The 19216-nt window shown below is 35.9% G+C and overlaps 2 protein-coding genes across 23 annotated transcripts in view; both read right to left on the reverse strand.

Annotated features, from left to right (window-relative positions):
• Positions 1–6375, reverse strand: part of LOC113111833 (proteasome activator complex subunit 4B-like) — a 29831-nt gene extending 23456 nt beyond the window's left edge. Inside the window, exons 1-7 of one of the 2 annotated variants that reach the window (XM_026276959.1) lie at positions 5849–6375; positions 4445–4585; positions 4006–4122; positions 3332–3385; positions 712–756; positions 270–419; positions 78–141 (exon numbers count right to left, since the gene is read on the reverse strand). In XM_026276959.1, coding sequence (XP_026132744.1) covers positions 78–141; positions 270–419; positions 712–756; positions 3332–3385; positions 4006–4122; positions 4445–4585; positions 5849–6045 — 768 coding nt within the window. In that variant the 5' untranslated portion in view covers positions 6046–6375. The remainder of the gene's footprint in view (positions 1–77; positions 142–269; positions 420–711; positions 757–3331; positions 3386–4005; positions 4123–4444; positions 4586–5848) is intronic. The other variant, XM_026276960.1, reaches the window with a different exon arrangement.
• A 2927-nt stretch (positions 6376–9302) lies between these two features.
• Positions 9303–19216, reverse strand: part of LOC113111835 (supervillin-like) — a 73961-nt gene continuing 64047 nt past the window's right edge. For 17 of the 21 annotated variants that reach the window (XM_026276976.1, XM_026276966.1, XM_026276977.1 and 14 more), the window contains 16 exons: positions 18596–18743; positions 18289–18434; positions 17280–17455; positions 16994–17138; positions 16697–16890; positions 16531–16613; positions 15701–15849; positions 14600–14705; positions 14270–14477; positions 14051–14184; positions 13165–13320; positions 12790–12933; positions 11860–11981; positions 11614–11769; positions 11240–11260; positions 9303–10138 (listed from right to left, as the gene is read on the reverse strand). In XM_026276976.1, the coding sequence (XP_026132761.1) occupies positions 10052–10138; positions 11240–11260; positions 11614–11769; positions 11860–11981; positions 12790–12933; positions 13165–13320; positions 14051–14184; positions 14270–14477; positions 14600–14705; positions 15701–15849; positions 16531–16613; positions 16697–16890; positions 16994–17138; positions 17280–17455; positions 18289–18434; positions 18596–18743 (2175 nt within the window). In that variant the 3' untranslated portion in view covers positions 9303–10051. Of the gene's footprint in view, positions 10139–11239; positions 11302–11613; positions 11770–11859; positions 11982–12789; positions 12934–13164; positions 13321–14050; positions 14185–14269; positions 14478–14599; positions 14706–15700; positions 15850–16530; positions 16614–16696; positions 16891–16993; positions 17139–17279; positions 17456–18288; positions 18435–18595; positions 18744–19216 lie in introns of all 21 variants that reach the window. The other 4 variants (XM_026276965.1, XM_026276983.1, XM_026276982.1 and 1 more) reach the window with 2 other exon arrangements.

Genomic DNA, 19216 nt, shown 5'->3' on the forward strand with positions numbered 1-19216 from the left:
TAACAGAGGATAGAGAGCCAATGGTGACATAATATTCAGCACTTTAACAAATTAATTCATGAATGAGAAGTACTTACGCCCTCCCAAGCAGGCAGGTTTTGCACTGAAACCCAGAGATCCATCAGTTCATCAAACCATAACCTAAAACATGCACAAATCCTCCTATTACACTGACTCAGACTTATTGGTTGCACTTTATGAATATTGAGTCATTCATTTTAGATTGCAATCCTCTTATTTCATTGCTAAATTGCATAAGAGAGTCTTACTTGAAGCCTTTGTGATGCTGTTCTGGGGGCATGATGGTGGGCAAGAAGAGCTCAAAGTAACCAATGGCCTTCTGCATAGTGACATCAAACGGGCACAGTAATGGCCGCCACTCATCAAGCATCTCCTGTGTGGCTGACTCAGGGAAATATCTAAGAACACACACACAAACATTATGAAAACCAAATCACATGTCATTTCCTAAGATCCGTGGATGTTTATTTGTCATGTGAGCTCTTGCAAAATGATGAAATGGTCGACAGTATAAGGTGTTGAGAGAGCTGTAATCGGCTCAGTGTGAAAGCTGTGCTTGTCGAACAACGGCCTGATTACATGATTTCAACAGCACAACCAAAAGCTGATTAACACAATGTGCAATTATTTGTGGAAGGGGTCGAGCATTTATAGGCACATTAGTGAATGACGATGGATGAAAACACTTACAGTCTGCAGCTCTTGACTAGTGTCTTCAACACATTCTCCACTGAGCTAGAGGGAGGAAGAAGGAATAGAGAGAAAGAAGGTGCATTACTATAGTTTGAAAGACTAGGCTCATTTGAGGTTGAAGAAATAGATGCAATTAGACCACGTGCAAAGCAGAAATCCAACTACAGTGCGTTTTGTGAAAGTTGAAAGAGTTTCCCAACACCAGAGTCTGGGCACATGATTGCATCATGCCAGGTTATCAGGTTCTCCTCGGGTCCTTTTTATAACTGAGCTCCAAATACAGCTGAATACAGTCACACTGCATCAACAGCCAATTCAAATAAGGAAGCTGCTCTTAAATACAGGTTTTTTTTTACCTTGTCAAAGTTAGCCAAACTGCTGGCTGTGGATTATGACTTTTAAAAATACAATTATGCTACTAAATGTAGTAAATCGAGTTGAACAATTTGATAAGGATTTTAGAATTAAAGGGGGAGCTCTTTACTCATTAATTACTCATCCTGATATTCCCAAACTCGTAAGACATTCATTCATCAATATATCTCTGATGACATTTTTGATGCAACTGACACGATCAAGGCCCAGGCAGGTAGTAAGGACATCACTGAAACCGTCCATGTGACATCCATGGTTCAACTGTAATTATATGGAGCTACAAAAATACTTTTGTGCACAATAAGTATTCTCATATCTTTATGTAATTAAGGTGGAACCACTGATGTCATGGACTATTTTAACAATGTCTTTATTACCTTTCTGGGTTTGAACGCGTCAGTTGAATTGCTGTCTATGCAGGGTCAGAAAGCTCTTGGATTTCACCAAAAACATCTTAATTTGTGCTCCAAAAATGAATGAAGGTCTTCCGGTTATGGAATGACATGAGGGTGAGTAATGAATGAAAGAATTTTACATTTTTGGCTGTGGTGCTCACAGGAATGTTTTTTTTTTAGGACTATGACAGTGATTTACTATAAAATGTATATTCAGCCAAACAATTTATTAGATTCCTATCAAATAATGCTATTGAAGGGCTTTATAAATCATTCTGTGACATTTTAACTATTCTGCACCGTTTTTTTACATATTGTGTGAAGTTATGATTTATTCAACCTGCATTCTGTTCCATTCTAATGTGGTCAATCCAGCTAGTTTTTTTTATGCAAGAACACTAAGTTAAGCCCTTTAAAACACATCTGACTGGGGTCTACTGATCCTGATCGTTCAAGGCTTACTTAAAAATAAAGTACATTCAAAAATAACAATTCTATTTACGAACCTTTTGTGTTCTGCAGAAGTCGGTCATACAGTTTTGCAATGACTTGGTGGGATTTCCTTTTTGGGGGAATATCTCTTTAAGACAGGGCTATCAACTAGTTGTTCAGATAACCCAATGACTAGTTAATAATTACAATGTGTTGTCTTGTACATCCCCAGTTCTAAAAATACGCCCCAGAGAAACTTAGCAAGACACGGCAGCTGTTGATCTTCCTCTTGGTACAAGTGTAAATAAACACCTTCCACATTCAGAACTCTCTCAGTTTGGGCAAGATTACCGTAAATAGAACACAATGATACCAGAACCCAAGGGGAAAATTGGTTAAAAGTTGGGTGACCTTGCCCTCTGAATCAGTGAGTCAAAGTGATCCGACCCACATACACAGCCTGACCTAAAAGAAACAGGACTGACAACAGACTACACTGTGTTTTCCAAAAGCTCTCTGAGCTTAAAGGGATAGTCCACTTTAAAATTAAAATTCAACCACAATTTTCTCACCCTCACGTCATTCTAAATCTGCATGCTGTAGAGCATTCATGCAGATTTAGAATGACGTGAGGGTGAGAAAATTGTGGTTGAATTTTAATTTTAAAACTATATATATATATTATACCTGTCAGAACAACATCCACTATACACCAATTACAAGTAGCTACATTGTTCTTCCGCAAGATACATGCAGTTTTGAAAAATCAGCTTCAATAAATGCAAATTGATGGCTTCAACAAAAGTATACACCAATTAACAACATCGGAAACTCATAGTTGGTCTGCCTTTAATTCTTTCCCTATGGAGAAAATGATTGCACTCTATATATAAAGGCTTATGATGCTTTTGGAAAACACAGCTTTGATTAGTAACTTATTTTAATATAAACCCCGTGCCCAACTGTAAGATTGTAAGAACAATCAAATTCTTAGATAAAGAGAATAAAGTCACCGTGGTGAGTCTATCCCATTCCTGAAGGAGGTGTGCTGCAGAACAGTTATTTGCAACAATTTTTTTATCAATGTGCGGTTTTAGTTTTCTAAAATATAAGAGTTCTTAGCCTAAATATAAGAGCTGACTGACCCCTCTGAGCATCCAGGAATTGTGTTTGACAGATAAAGATGAAATATTAGAAACTTTAAAAGGAGCACCATTTCCTAACGTGTTTATGAAGCATGTTATTAAGTGGATACGACCAGAAACAAAGATTCTAAATACAAATGCAGTTGTAAGCTGTGATGGGATTTTCATTTAGATCGTTGATTTGCTTTTCATTGTGGACACATGCAAATAAATATTTTTTTTGTCCTTGGAAATGTACAGTGCAACATGTAAAACATGGGCTGTGCTTACCGCTTGCGCACAATACTAAGCATTTTTTGTTTAGTTGAGGCTTCTGCTCGATAACTGAATGTGAGAAAAGGAAAAATGCATCAGCCAATGCTAGACATACCAATAACATCAATCTCACAGTTGTAAGTGTTTAATAGATTCTTCTGAGAATACATGGTGTGTTTAATTGGATTGTTTGTGTTACAAGAGTCTGCAGTGCCCAGTTAAATGGCCTGAAATGTGGGAACTGGGAAGACAAAAATTAAACAAGATAAAGCAATTTGCTAAATCTTAGGCAGCTCGCCAGGGTCCTTCTTTTCTATGAACCAATCTTGGCAATGACAGAGTCTTTACTCCTTTAAACCTCACCTTGCCCTGTACATTAAATCATACGTCATATGTGTGTTCACCAGACAGAAACACTTTACATCTCTGCAAATGTGTGACAAATGTGTCAAAGAAACTTAAGACTTCATTTTATATTTTCTGTGCTGATTTTGGGATGGAATTCTATTGAATGGCCTAGAGCTTTAAAAAAAAACTTTTTGAACGTTTGTTTTCAGGTACCACGGTATTAAAAAACATTGTATCCAATCATATGAAAGATTTTGTTTGGACTTGTTTCCATAGTTCACAGCAAATCAGCGAGACTACAGTAGCGATAGGTAGAAACATTAAAAGAGCAAGAGGCCTACTTTGGGAACCAGTTAAGACCGAGATGCTCAGTTTTTGAGTACAGGATACTCTCATAGAGATCGTACAAAGGCCTCCAAGGCAATTCCAAGTCATCCTGGGACAGCAATTCTTTCTTCCTGTAAGTTACAAAAAAAAAAGAGTGCTCAGAAACATTAGGAATTCACTAAGTTATAATTAAAACATAACTAAATTATAATAATAATGCATTTATCAAAGCCAAGGCCTTTTATTCAATTATATGGAAATAACAAAATATTCTCATAAAATGACAAAACTTTGAATTACTTTGTTTTGATATTTAGATTTTTATATGCAATTAACTAAAAAATTAAATTCAACATTTAATCCTTCATTCATGTAAATAAACATTTGAAGCATCCAAAAAAAATCTACTGCGTAATTCTCAAATGTGTGTTTGATGGGGACACTTCTGCATACTTCAGTAGGTTGATGAGGAGTCGGGCAAAGCTCTGCATCATACTGATGTCCAGCTTGGGGATGGTGACCAGCTCGTACACAAGCTTGATGAAGAGCACATGGTCCTCCTTGCTGAACTTTCTCCCGTACACCCGAAGGTACCTATAAATATGTAAGCGTGAAGGCCACCATGATCATGAGACAAACGGAGAGAGCTGTGACTCTGGTTATGTAAGAGAGTCTTTATAAACACTCAACTAAATGTTAAAAGCTCAGATTTATTCCCATTTGGGTCCTTTTTTTTATTATTTATTTGGCAGAGTTTCCTCTGCACCTATTAAACTGTAGTATCCTTGAAAACAGTATGGAAGAGCAGAGTATATATTGTAAAGGCAAACACACATCTGTAAACACACACACACATGTCTGTAAACATGCACACCTTTAAATACTCACAATGACACACACACAGAGTTACAATTATTACAATGGAAAGAAATTAACTGAATTGGCTCAAATAACTCGCTCTCTCACTAAATCACATATTATATTCATTTCCACACAACATGCCCACTACGAAATCCCTTGAATTTCATCTGATGATGAGGTAAGAAGCCAAACAGATGAGGAATGAAGTTTGCAAACACCCTGCTCATTTAAGCAGAGATTCTGTCATGTATTTAGTGTGATACAAACTCTATGGAAATTCTACAGCAATCAAAACCACGAGTAATAGACTTAACACGACTAAGTAACCTGTTATATGCAGCATGAATTTATGTAAGACCTTTTAAGTGTCATTAAATAATGCATTAAATAACTTAAATAATTGAACGGAATAATATCCCCTTAAATCCATCAATAAGGTCTAATATACATGTACAAATGTCTGTTATGGTAAAACAAAATAATCATCAATCCCACTGAGAATTGAGTGAGTGCCAATAAGAAGCATATTAAAATAAATCGAAATGAATTAGGCAACCCATAGAGGCATGAAACAACATTTAAGCAGTCTCCTTCAAGTAAAATGTATTTTTAAGTCTAAACCACTAGTTGCAGTGATGCATGTGGCAGCTGCTTATCCAGCACTAATGTTAGCCTCCGTTAGCTGATTAGCTTAAAATGAGCTTACAACAGTCCTGCATTTTACAGACTAAAGCCTCGCTGACGAACCAGACCGAAGTAACTTTAATATTACTTTCGATATTATGAAAGATAATCGTGGAGTACTAGCAGATAGATGTGTGATGTTTACATATGAGCAAGGAGGGACAGCTGAGTGACTCAGGTAGCACTTAGCTTTTAGCTTGCTAACGGCTACAAGCTAACGTTCCCCGAGTCATTCAGCTCTCCCTGCTGTTTAATAATAAAACAGGCTCAATTCCCAAGACAAAGCAGTTTTGGAGTCTTTAATGTACTTACGCGGAGAGTTTCCGACTCCAAAGTAAAACTCCGGGCCATAACTCGCGGAGCTGGACAGCTCGACCCAAGTTCCCTTTAATCTGGGCCAAAATGTCATTGGACTCGCGGTCTAGTTTGTCTGCGTACGGGAGAAGTTTGTTGTAGACGATCTCTTTCTGAGGGACAAAACCTAATATCTCGGCCCGCTCCTTTTTCATATTACGATTTCCAAAAAGAAATATCCTCTTCTGACGTGTCCGGCTTATTTCCTTCCCCTCTTGACAGAAGTTCGCTTAACAAATCTTTGTTTTATTCACAAAATCCGCTTCTTTCGCATATGTGCCGGTGTTGTGGAGCGAGTTTCAGATCAAAACGGGTTACTTCGATAGACCTTTGTCTTTCTGACCTCTGGTGTTAAACACATTAGCTTCAGTCACCTACATAGAGAATTCTCCCCTCACTCTCTTGACACATATTACGAGTCAAACGGACAGACACACACGCTCACATGCATGCACACACATTCAAAAACACACACCAGCGGGTGCAACAAAGAGCTTTCAGCGGCGCGCCCCCTACCGGTGTTCTCCTGCACATGCAGCAACGTGGCCCGTTAGCAATGTAGTCAAAAGAAAACATTTAAAAAGCCTTTAAAAATAAAATAAAATAATACATTTATTATTAAATATTTTTAAATAAAGTAAACACTAAATTAATTTGTAATTTTCATAAAGTGTAAAATAAAAAGCAAAATAATAGGCCTACATAAAATAATAAATGTCACGTAAATGGGCTGTTATCACTGATCTATATATATAACTGTTCTATATTATAGATCAGTGGCTGTTATGTGTGTGTGTGTGTGTGTGTATGTATGTATGTGTGTGTATATATATATATATATAAATATATATATATATATATATATATATATATATATATATATATATATATATATATATGTATATATATATATATACACACAAACACACACACACACACACACACACACACATATATATATATATATATATATGTGTGTGTGTGTGTGTGTGTGTGTGTGTGTGTGTGTGTGTAATTACATTTTTCATTGTAGTTAAATTTTAAAAGTGTAAAATAAAACAATAAAATAAAATGATAAATAAAAATGAGGAGAAAATTTATTTGTTGTAATACATATTCAAAAGTGTAAAAAAGTAAACAATAACTGAACAACAGATTTAGCAAATAAAAGTTAACAGCAAATTAATGTATAATTTTTTCAAAGCTTTAGTAAAAAAATAAAAAATAAAATAAAAAGTTAACACTAAATAAATGTCCATTTATTTTAATTATTTAATTATTTAAATTTAAGTTTTGATAGCATAAATTAAAATATTTTATTGGTATCCTTCACAAATACAATAAAAGTTAACACTAAATTATTTTGTCCTTTTAATAAATTATTTAGGTTTTACTATAAAGGAAATATGAAAGCCAATTATTTAAATTGAATGTTGTGTTTATAATATCTTAGTAATATCTAATTTTATAATTTAAAGGGTCATAGTCCTTGGAGTTTTAGTATTGGAGAGTGAGTTTTTGCCATTAGCTCATAGTATATATAGCATGTGAGCATAAATCATATAAAAAGCACTACAGTTTTAGAGTGTGTCACTTTAGTTCACTGTGAAAAACCTCCCCTTTTCTTGCTCGTTTTCTAAAATGAACGTCGTTTAACGGCAGAAATGCTGAGAACATCCGCACTGTGCAAGCTTTATAGGGCCCTTCACATCGTTTAAACGGTTTATCCGAGGCAATGATACTAACAACAAGATAACTTGAATCGGCTTTGGTTCCTTCCTTGCGTACTGACCAAGTGCACTACAATTCACTTGACTTACTGTCACAGCAAGAAGACGGGAAGAGTGTTCTGTGCAGTCACCACTCAGAGGCTCTCATTCTCATTATTTGAATGAGCTCTCAGTTATACAAAGATGTGTGCTTTTCTGTAGCTCAATGGGCCTTTAGTCTAACAGTTTAATTCAATTTTTCTCATGTTTCATGCTCTCAAGTGATTTCCAGTTTCTCACAGATATTTAATCTTGACAGAGGCCTCCAGGTCAACGCAAAATGAGCAGATTCATGGCAGAGAAAATAAAAGTACACTACATTCCCACAGCTCCTTGCTCGATAGGTTCCTCAAGGTCATTTATTACCCATCAACCACACACCCTACGTCTTTTTTCAACCAATAGGAAATTCAGTGTAGAAATTCCAGCTAATCAGATGCAGTGACCTTTTACCATTCAGCCAATCAGATTCTTTGCCTGGAGGTTTATTGCATTCCATGTAAAGGAGATTTGTCTGCCCTGATCATGGGTATTGTTAATGAGATCCTGGATTATAGGCCCTGTGGCTAGTCTCTAAAATATGGTACTATGTCAGTTGTAACAGAGAATAGAGCAGCTGAAATGACTAGTAATTGAATGCATATCATATCACATAACAGATTATTCACATGCAATTAAAAAAAAAAAAAAACTCCCTACATGTTACTATTTGAAGTCGCTTACACTTTGCCATAATGCATATGAATGTTAATGTTACAATGTGTTCATACGGATTGCAGTAATGGTTATTGTACACTATGGTTAGTGTACAGTGATTGCACATTTGCATCCGAGTTGTCTGAGATGTAGGTATGTCCTCAATCCTCAGTCAGACAGACAGGAAGCAGCTCCTTGGACATACAACATTTTTAGCCCTGACTTTGATTGGATCATGTGACTTATATATCCCACTTGAGCCGACAAGTTCAAAGTGTCCTAATTGTGCTCTTGTGGACTTATGGCAGTGCTCATTTGTTTGTTGAACCTGCTTTCAGTTTTTGTAATTTAATTATGGGTATTACGGAAATAAGAACTGTGTTAGAGTAAAGATAAATAGATTCAATAGCTATGGAGAAAGGCAATTTATAGATTTTTTTTATTTTTGTGAATTGTGGATTTATTGAGAAATAGGGCAAGTTGAAGAAAAAGATACAACGAGATGTGAGAGCAAATGTATATTCAGATATTTTACACCGTTTTTCTTATTATAGGACATTCTGGGATGATGCAATACTAATCACTTTCACTTGTGGAACAACAGCATCCTCTGCTGGTCCAATGTCTTTATAGATTTTAATTTTATTTTATCATCTTTGAAATGGACTCATTAATTAATACAACACTATTAAATGACTACATTTAGGAAACTTAGGACCTTTAGGACAGTGATTTCAACATACTACAATCTTGGGCACACTAAATCTAATTTCAAATACCATTTAATATCATTTAATTTGATTGTATGCAAATTGGGACAGAGCATGTCAAACAAAACATTACCAAAATCTAAATCATACATGCATAGTGCTAAAACCTCTGATTTTATGAGTTTGATTTCAATATGTGGAATCAAAACTGATTTGGGAACAAAGCACCAGACAAGATTTTCATTATCTACATTATTCAGTGTTTATTTATATCACAAATATGTTTTCAAAATGCAGACTAGCATCTGTCTTTATATAAACTGTACATGAAGGCAAGGCACTATACAACGCAGAAAAGAAAGAGATTTTCTCTTTTGCCACAGTTTCATTCAATCCTGTTTGAAGAGATACACACATTGTATGGATTCACAAACGCTCTCTCTCTCATGCGCGCACACACACACACACACACTCACACACACAGGGTTCTCAAGTTCAAGCATCTATCTGGAAGGTTTAAACACATCTTTAGGCCATTTATGAGAGCAGGTATGAATGTACTTACATAAAGTGCTCTTTTGAGCTTTCTTACAATTAGATAATTTCATTTATTAGGTCTTTATATAAAGCTGGGCAGTGCATGAGGGCTGCCTTGTGCAGGTTGGACGGTGACTGGCTTTATGTGAACACAGCACTGCAGAACAAAGAGAAGAAAATATGCTGGGGAGCACTCAAAACATTCAACAAGAAGAACAAATCTTGCTAATTTACTGATAAAAAAAAACTGGGAGAAAATAGGAGAGAAATGTGCTACAAGAGGCTGCTAAACCCCTGCCCATCAGTGTCTTTTCTCCTTCATCCAGCCCCTTTTGACCTCCCTGTGTGGTTTGACACAGGTAGACCTTCACTTGCGTTTGTCCTGCCTGGATCAAAAGGAATGAGAAGGTCTCCACTTCAGAAGGTCTCTATCTCAATCAGCAGTTCCTTTAAAACAGTCCTTTGGCTTTCTTCACATTCACTTGCTTCCACCCTGGCAGTGCCTCATATTCACTTCTTGACATTTCCAATGCTTTCTGCAGACAACATACACACAGATAGAATTTGAAGTATAGGGATTTAAAAACGCAAGCAGGAGACACACAAGTGTTAAATCACACTCAAGAATCTGAGGTGCTTAACAAAAATGAATGAATGATCACACACACACAAACACAAGAGCTGGAGGATATTGGTCACTGCCACTCACCAATCCAAAAATGGGAACAATATTAAAAGTATTTAAATTAAAGATTCACAATTCACTTGTACTATATTCTATTATTAGCTGATTATAATGTGATGCCCATAAAAAAACAAAAACAAAAACAAAAAACAAAAAACAAAAAAAAAAAAAATTATATATTATATATAAATAAATGTTTTTAATTTAGAAAAAAGTGATTATTGTTATATGCCATAACATTAAAATAATTTACAAATAATGTTTTGATTAATTTTATGAATTAGCACAATTAAAGAAGACTACCATTGAAAAGTTTGGGGTTATTATGAATTCTTATGTTTTTTGGGGGGGGAAACAAGGATCAACAAGGCTGCATAATTTTTTTTTCAAAATAAAATGATAATTGTGAAATATTATTACAACTTCTAATAACTTCTTAAAATGTAATTAATTTCTGTGATGGCAAAGCTACAGTTTCAGCAACCATTACTCCATTCTTTAGTGTCACATGATCTTTTGAAATATGTTAATTTGGCTCTCAAGACATCTATTAACACATCTGAAATTCTTAATTTTTTATTTGCTTACTTTTGTGTAAGCTGTAATACATTTTTCAAAACTGCTTTATGTTTAAAGTTTAAAAAGGCAGTTACTTGAAATTTAAATCTTTAATAAAATAGAAATGTATTTACTAACATTTAATTAAATGTATTTTTTACAGAAAAAATTAATAATAATAATTACCCCAAACTTTTGGACCATAGTGTACATCCAAGAAAAATTCAACCCCATGTGTGAGACCAAGAGAATCAGTGAAATAACAGTGGTGAACAGTGACCCAGACAGTTTGTGCCATGAAATGTGATACACAAGCACACGGTGATGCAGTTCACACAGTGAGGATGCAGCATTAGTGAGAAAACACCAGTGTTCCTCATGAAACAAAACTCACCTTCCCAGAAGCCCCTACACCCTGGCATGTGAAGGGAAAAATTAACCTCATCAGATGCAAGACTACACCAGCAAAAAGGGGGAAAGCAGAAAGATGCAGGTAGAGACAGGTTAAGAGAGGCTACTTCAAGATGACAGTGGGAGCAGGAGGAGAAACATGAAATAGATGAAGGGTAAAAAAGGCAAACTAAAAGTAGACAGTACTTAGACAGAATACATGAGCACACACAGGCAGACAGATGTTACAGAACAGAAACACTTCAGTAATATCTCTGTTCAATGTCTCAAAATCAGACAATACTTTTTTGCACAACTAATGAAACTTAAATGCTGAGTAATCTTTTGAAAGGTCACTGTTAATGTGATTTTTCTCACCTCAAAGTCCTCATCTGAAAGGTAGATCTCAAGACGTAGAGGGTCAACTCCTTCTGGTAGTGGACGGGCTTGAAGATCAGCAAGTGGATACGTGGTCTTGCAGAGTCTAGTCAAGACGTCTTCAACCAGAATGATCTGATCACATACTTCTGCCTCCTATAAATCACAGAAAACAACAATCTTTAAACCATATTCTTATAACACAAACTTGGTATGTGGATGAAACACTCTCTCTCTCTCTCTCACCTTCTCTGTGATCTCAGTGATGTCCTCTCGGTGTTCCCAGCTGGGAAACATGTTAGTGAAAGTAAGAGGCTCAAGTCCTGCATGGATCAGGTATGATTTTGGAGATTTTTTCTCATTTTTTTCTATAAAAACGAAAGCAAAGCGATGTTATTGCATCATTTTTTATTATATAGTCAGAATATTAAATAAAATAAAAATTATACAAAAAAAACAAAACAAACAAAAACATTTTGACTGGGAAATAATGCAGTTGGGATTTGAACTTGCATCCCCATGAGCACAGCAGCTTATAAGTTATAAAAAAAAATGCACATATATGTTCAAGAGGAATTCATTTCAAAATGATATTAAGTCAAATGTATAAAATTTAACTTTCATTTCATAGCTGCTTTTCAGAAAGTAATTCATACTTGTCCACCTGTATCACTTTGTTAATTTTTGAACCACAAATTAAGATATTTTTATAGTGACATCATAAAATGAATCCATATGAATCGGGTTTTGTGAATTTTTACGACCACTTTATATGATGAACTGATTTAATATAGGATTTAAATATTGGCTGAGCGAGTAACTCTTAAAAATATTATGAAAATATGATTAGGTGTCATAGTTAAGACAACTCAAACATGCATTTTTGTTTGGGACTAAGACTTTAATTTAAGGTTTTATTATGAATTAATATGAAAACAAATATACCTGATTTCCTTCCTATATTACGTTGTTCTGCACTGTTGTTGAACATTAATTATCACCCCAAATCTTTTTTAACAATACAAGTAATTTTCAATCAAAATCTTTATCTTTTGCCAATCTCTAAGTAGTTTAAACGGGGAGCTGCTAGAAATACAACAACATATCATGCTCTATTAATATAATTCTGGTTTCTTTTCTAACACCATTAAAGACTGGTGTGTCTTTTTAAGTCACCTTTGCTATATTGGAGAACTGTTTCCATGGCACACTTCCTGTCAGAGTCCCATCGTATGCGAGCTGATCCCGTGCTCTCACTGTCCTGAGGCCACCAGCCCTGCCATAGGTACACTTCATGGTGATTATCCACCAAAAACAGGGCTAAAAGAAAATCAAACAAGTCGAGACATCACGACACTGCCACAGACTAATCTCATGATTTTTAAATGAGTGTGAATAACATTTCCTTAATACATTATGCATGTAATGAGTGTAGAAAAGCCTAATTAAAGTGTAACTGACACCCACCCAGAATACCTATCAGTGCAAGTTAACAAGTTACATCAGACAGCACTCTTAACAGTGTTTAGTGGACATGAATATGTCAAGCACCTGGCTGAGTAGCTGTATACAAATCCTCCTGTAGGAAAGGCATCGAGTTGACCAAATTTGGTTCCCTAGATGGATACACAAACTCCACTGCCACAAACTCTCCTGAAGTGCTGCTTAACTGAAACAGCCGGGGAGTGAAGTTGAACTTTCCCGGATCTGAGAAACATGACAAAACACGTGAATCAACAGTATCTTTTTAAAAGACAGATACAAATAAACTGAATATTGGATACAGGTTATTATGTAACCAATATACCAATAACAGCCAGGAAAAAATGTATGCATAATGCTAGAGTTTGACGTTTTAGACTCTTTTTTTGTAATGAATATGCATCACTATTACCAGCTGCTCATAAAAAAATTAAATAAATAAATAAATAAATATATATATTTAAAAAAATACAATATCCACATCTACAACATATTAAAAACAAACACTATAGAATAAGCATTGCTAATAGATTATAAGCAATGGCTTTGCATAAATGCGCAGTGTTCATTTATTGTGAACTCCTCTGAAATCATTAGCCTATAAAATGCACAACAGCACTGCATTTTTATTTTGTAACGTGCAGCATTTAGTTTAATAATAACACTAGGCTGTTTCACGTTTCCTGCTTTCCTGTCTCCAAATGAAAGATCTCTTAAAATGATAATGAAATGAATAGTGAATAGTTCCACTTGATGGTGAGCAAAAGATGACAGGATTTTCATTTTTGATTAACAGTTTCTCAAAACCTTTGTTGTACTATTTAATATTTTTAAGACTTTTTATGACCTTAAACTGATCATAGTGAATTTAAGACTTCTTAAGGACCCTCAGTAATGCTGAAATTCACCCGCACGTCAGCATGCAAACACACAGACACATGCTTTGTCTGCTCACCCTGCAGCATGCAGTCATATGCCTTTCGATCTCTTCTTCCCAAGGCCTCCCAGAAGCCCTGTGGTTCAGCTCCCTCATCACACTCCTGGATGGACACCTTACTGCTGCTGTGAAGCCCCGCCTCCAGAGGACACCTGGAGACCAGAAAGTCTACTTCAGGTGTCTGCAACCTTTTTGACGCAAAGTGCCATTTGTTTGTTTGCATTTGAGTTGACTTACTGCTCTTTAATTTTGTTGGCAGCGGTACGACCCACGTCACGTGTGTGCATCTGTGCTTTGCAGCCATGCCACAAGTACATGCTGGCTTTTGGGATGTTCAGGAGGATCATAGAGGTGCGAGACCGTAAGCTGCTGCAGTGGCACACAACTTCTAGCAGATGGCCCTCTATGGGTTTCTCTCCTCTCACACAGTATAAGCGCCAGTCATCTATAAAAAATAAGGGAAATCGAGTAACCAGTAACCAGTAATCTGCTCAAAATATGATTTTCAAGGTGTAAAATTATGTAAAATATAAACCGTGTGTGTGGTAAAGCTAGTAAAAAGATTACTTTGTGCATTTTCTTCCTCCTCTTCTCTCTTTCCAGCATGAACAATCATTCCTCCATTGAAGCACTGCAAGAAACATGGAGGCTCTTTTCCCTGCTGTACCTGGACCTGCATAACAAGCATCATGTTAAACAGACTTGTTCTTACAAAATACTTCATTTCAAATAATGCTGTTATATTGAAAAACATGTCAAAAATATTAAAAGGGATATTACACCCTAAAATAAACTTTTGGTCATTAATCACTTACCCCCATGTCGTTCCAAACCTGTAAAAGCTTCATTCATCTTCGGAACACAATTGACGATATTTTGGATGAAAACCAGGAGGCTTGTGACTGTACAATAGACTACCAAGTAAGTTACATTGTCAAGGTACAGAAAAGTATGAAAAGCATCGTCAGAATAGTCTATCTTCCATCAGTGTTTCAGCTGTTACGAAGCGACTAGAATACTTTTTGTATGCGAATAAAACAAAAATAATGACTTAATTCAACAATTTGTCTCCTCTGCGTCTCTCCACTTCTTTTTATATCAAAGCGTAAACGTAGAAAACTTATCCTTGTTACGCAGCTGACACAGAAAGGTGGAAGCTACCAGTGTTCAGCTCATATTCTCCAAAATGGTGCAACGGTGATGTGGAGAGACACAGAGGAGACAAATTGTTGAATAAAGTCGTTATTTGCACACAAAATGTATTCTCATCACTTCATAACATTACGGTTGAACCACTGATGGCAGATGGACTATTCTGATGATTCTTTCATACTTTTCTGGACCTTGACAATGTAACTTACTTGGTAGTCTATTGTACAGTCACAAGCCTCCTGGTTTTCATCCAAAACATCTTGTGTTCCGAAGACAGACAAAGCTTTTACAGGTTTGGAATGACATGGGGTTAAGTGATTAATGACAAAATTTTCATTTTGGGGTGGAATATCCCTTTAAGCATTCCAACTCTATCCAACATTGATAATAATAACAAATGTACCTTCAGAATCAAGCTTAAATATCAAGATCAATCAATCTATCAATCTATCTATCCATCTATCCATCTATCTATAAAAATGAGTTTTGAAGTATACTATGATCTATAGTGAATACCTGAGCACCCCTCTCCTCATCCAGCTCTACAGTCATCAGTGCTGAGGTTCCCTTTTCATTCACAGTGGAGTTGCGACCCTGCCAGAAGAAATAACAACATTTCTCCTTTCCTGGACCGATGATCCGTTCTGAATGCAGTCTCTTGCCAACTGTACAAAAAAGCAGAGGTTTGGATCATGGTCAAAGAACGTTTGGTTTTCACAGTGGTTTCACAAAATTAAATGAATTCATATGAAAGAATATAGATGGACTGCAAGATGGGACCAGAGTGGGTATAACACCAGGCCATGCAGAGGAGTTTAATTTAAATTCAATTAACATTAAACATGTAGGTAACACTTTAGAATAAGGTTCCATTAGTTAATGTTAGTTAACTACTTTCGTTAACATGAACTAAGCAAGAACAATCCTTCTACAGCATTTATAAGTCTTAGTTCATGTTAATTTCAACATTTACTAATGCATTATTTAAATCAAAAGTTGTGCTTGTTAACGTTAATGCACTGTGAACTAACAATGAATAACAGTATTTTCATTAACTAACATTAACGAAGATGAATAAATACAGTAATAAATGTATTATTCATTGTTTGTTCATGTTAATTAATACATTAACTAAAATTAACTAATGGAACCTTATTCTAAAGTGTTACCAACATGTAGAATGTGCTAGCAATTTTAGTGCTTAAACATTTAGTTAGTTCCCAGCGCACCCATTTAAGGTTTCCATCTTAAATTGCTATTTTATTTCAATTGCTGAAACTTTTTATCTTTATATTTTAGTTGAAAAACAAGAACATTCTATTGCACACCTCCAACATACAACTCACCTGCTGTACTGATCATGTACTTCCATTTTACCACATATGTGTCTCCTTCATGGAACTGACCGATGCTCTGTTTGGGTAGACGACTAGAACAAGGAAGAGAGAGAGAGTGTTTGTATATGAAACCCCATTAATTTAATAGCTTTAACCAATAAATGATCCATCCTACCTGTAGTCAAACTCTAGAATGTGCCAGACCTCAACAGATAACGTGCTGATCTCAAAATTACGCCCCTCGTCACCTTCCACCAATCCATAACCTCGTCCAACATTGACCCCATCAAGAACGGTCTTGATTGGCGTCTGTACTGTTGTCAACATCAATGACACATCGTACGGCCGACATTCCCCACCCCGATGCTCCTAAAGAAATAAACCAACCAATTTTATTTGATGTCCTGGAACATTTTAAATATATTCTGAAGTATATGATTCTAATTTAGTAACTTATTTTGGGCTAGTCTACCTTGTTTTCTACAATGTGAGAGTCACCATTCTTTGTGGATTTCTTGGAGTCACTCCAGTCCAAAAACTTCTCTTTAAAAAGAATAGTCTCATTGTGCTGGGTTAACCTGCCGAACACAGCCCAGTCTGGTCGTCCCTGGCCTTTCCTATGAATAAGCAATTCAGAAAAGACTATTGTTTTAATTTCATAAAATGTTAAGCAAATCTGTATATAACTTCTCTATATAACTTCATAAGAATAGAACAAAACCGTGAGATGTATTTTTATAAGGAGACACCTTTTGTACCTGGGTATAAGTGCATTGCACTCTCCAGGGTCCAGAGGATTAATATCACAGTTGGTGTAGTCAAAGGTGCCATTCCACAAGTGCTTTGCCAGCTGAAATGCCACTTTTCTCTGTGCCAGTGTCACCTCCTTACCATGCCATACATAGACCTCGCTACCAAAATCAAACACCAGCACCTAGATTTCAAACAAGAAAAAACTTGAATTTGCCGTACTTAAAGCTGCAGTAGGTAACTTTTGTAAAAATATATTTTTTACATATTTGTTAAACCTGTCATTATGTCCTGACAGTAGAATATGAGACAGATAATCTGTGAAAAATCAAGCTCCTCTGGCTCCTCCCAGTGGTCCTATTGCCATTTGCAGTTACAGACAGCTCCCGGTAAGAAATCAACCAATCAGAGCTGCGGTCCGTAACTTTGTGTTCAAAATGTAGAAAAATGTATAAGCGAGTACACCATTAATCCATTTCCCAAACCGTGTTTTAGCTTTTCCTGAATCACTAGGGTGCACCTATAATAAGTGTTTATATTCTGACTATTTTAGATTGCTTCGGGGGTACCACGGCGGAGTAACCCAGTGGCTTTGTGATTCTTCATAGACATAAGAGAAGTAGTTCCGGCTACGATGTTCTTCCGCAAGACGCAAGCAGTTCTGTTTATTAACCGCTAGAGCGTCAAAAGTTACCTACCGCAGCTTTAAGATCATATTATATAATATAGTGTGGTTAGCAGAGATGTACAATATATTTACAATTTAGCTGAATTTAATTTATTTTAATTTAATTGTCAGGTTTTGGCCTGGGTAGGCTAATATTTAAAGAAGATAATGGTACCAAATATGACCACCCTAAAACAAGCAATCAACTTTTTCAACTTCAAGCATGCAAACTTGTAGACTGCTGCTTATAATATGAATCAAATATATTGCTAGTTTAAAGTTTAAAAAACAAATCTTATTTAATTTCATCAAACCATCCCTAATATTAAATATATAATATTTCCAAGTACTTCTTTTGGGTTAAGCATGGAGCAACGAGGAACTCGACCCCAGTAGTCATCTTCAGGAACAAGTTTATCCTCCATGAGCTTGTAGATACAGTTGGTTTCTACGACGGCACTCTCATAAAACTCATCTTGTTCTGGAGTGCCAGCAGCTGTAGGGTAGAGAGGGCCATATTAATAGGGACTGTGGTAAGTTAAGGTCATTAAACTGCTCTGACATCAGCATGCCTTATTATGCTTGTGCACACACACACAAAAAAAACAGAAGCTCAAACACTCTTCCTTAAGCAGAAGGAATTACAGATCAGTTTACCTTGATAACTGCCTTGGCCACCAAGAATCTTCCAAAACTCTTTGGCAGCATGAGAGTGAGTGTTGGCACCTTCCTCAATGGTCTGCACATACGAGGCTCTGCATCCCAGGTCATGCTTGGTCTGAATGAACGAAGCTAACTCTGCGGCCTGCATGAATGAATATAGTATATTATAATCATAATATAATCAGAGTTCAAGCACTTCAAGACATTTAAGCACAGAAGGAGAAATAAACTATATTTTTACCACAGAAATATGATGCTTATTACCATTTATGACTTTTACAGCATTAACTAAAACTTTGCATGCTTGTTTAGAATCATCTGTTGCATGTGCTCACCTAGTTTGGTGAAATTTTCATTTAGGAATTATAGGCTTTTGGGGTATATTTAGACATGTGTCTTTACTAAACAAACCCATTATAGCAAACCAAGGGTAAAGTTATTGATTTAGGGAGTTCATAGAATGCTACAGTGCTTATAACAAGGCCGAGTGATAAAACTAGTTAACCTTGGCTAATAGATGCTCAAAATTAATTGGCCAAGTGCGGCTACATTTTTTTGATGACCACATAGACATTTTTTTTTCCTTTATTGTTCCCTGTCATTTTATTTTCCCTG

This window comes from Carassius auratus, chromosome 12 (genome assembly GCF_003368295.1).
Source record: "Carassius auratus strain Wakin chromosome 12, ASM336829v1, whole genome shotgun sequence".
In the NCBI taxonomy this organism is placed as follows: domain Eukaryota; kingdom Metazoa; phylum Chordata; class Actinopteri; order Cypriniformes; family Cyprinidae; genus Carassius; species Carassius auratus.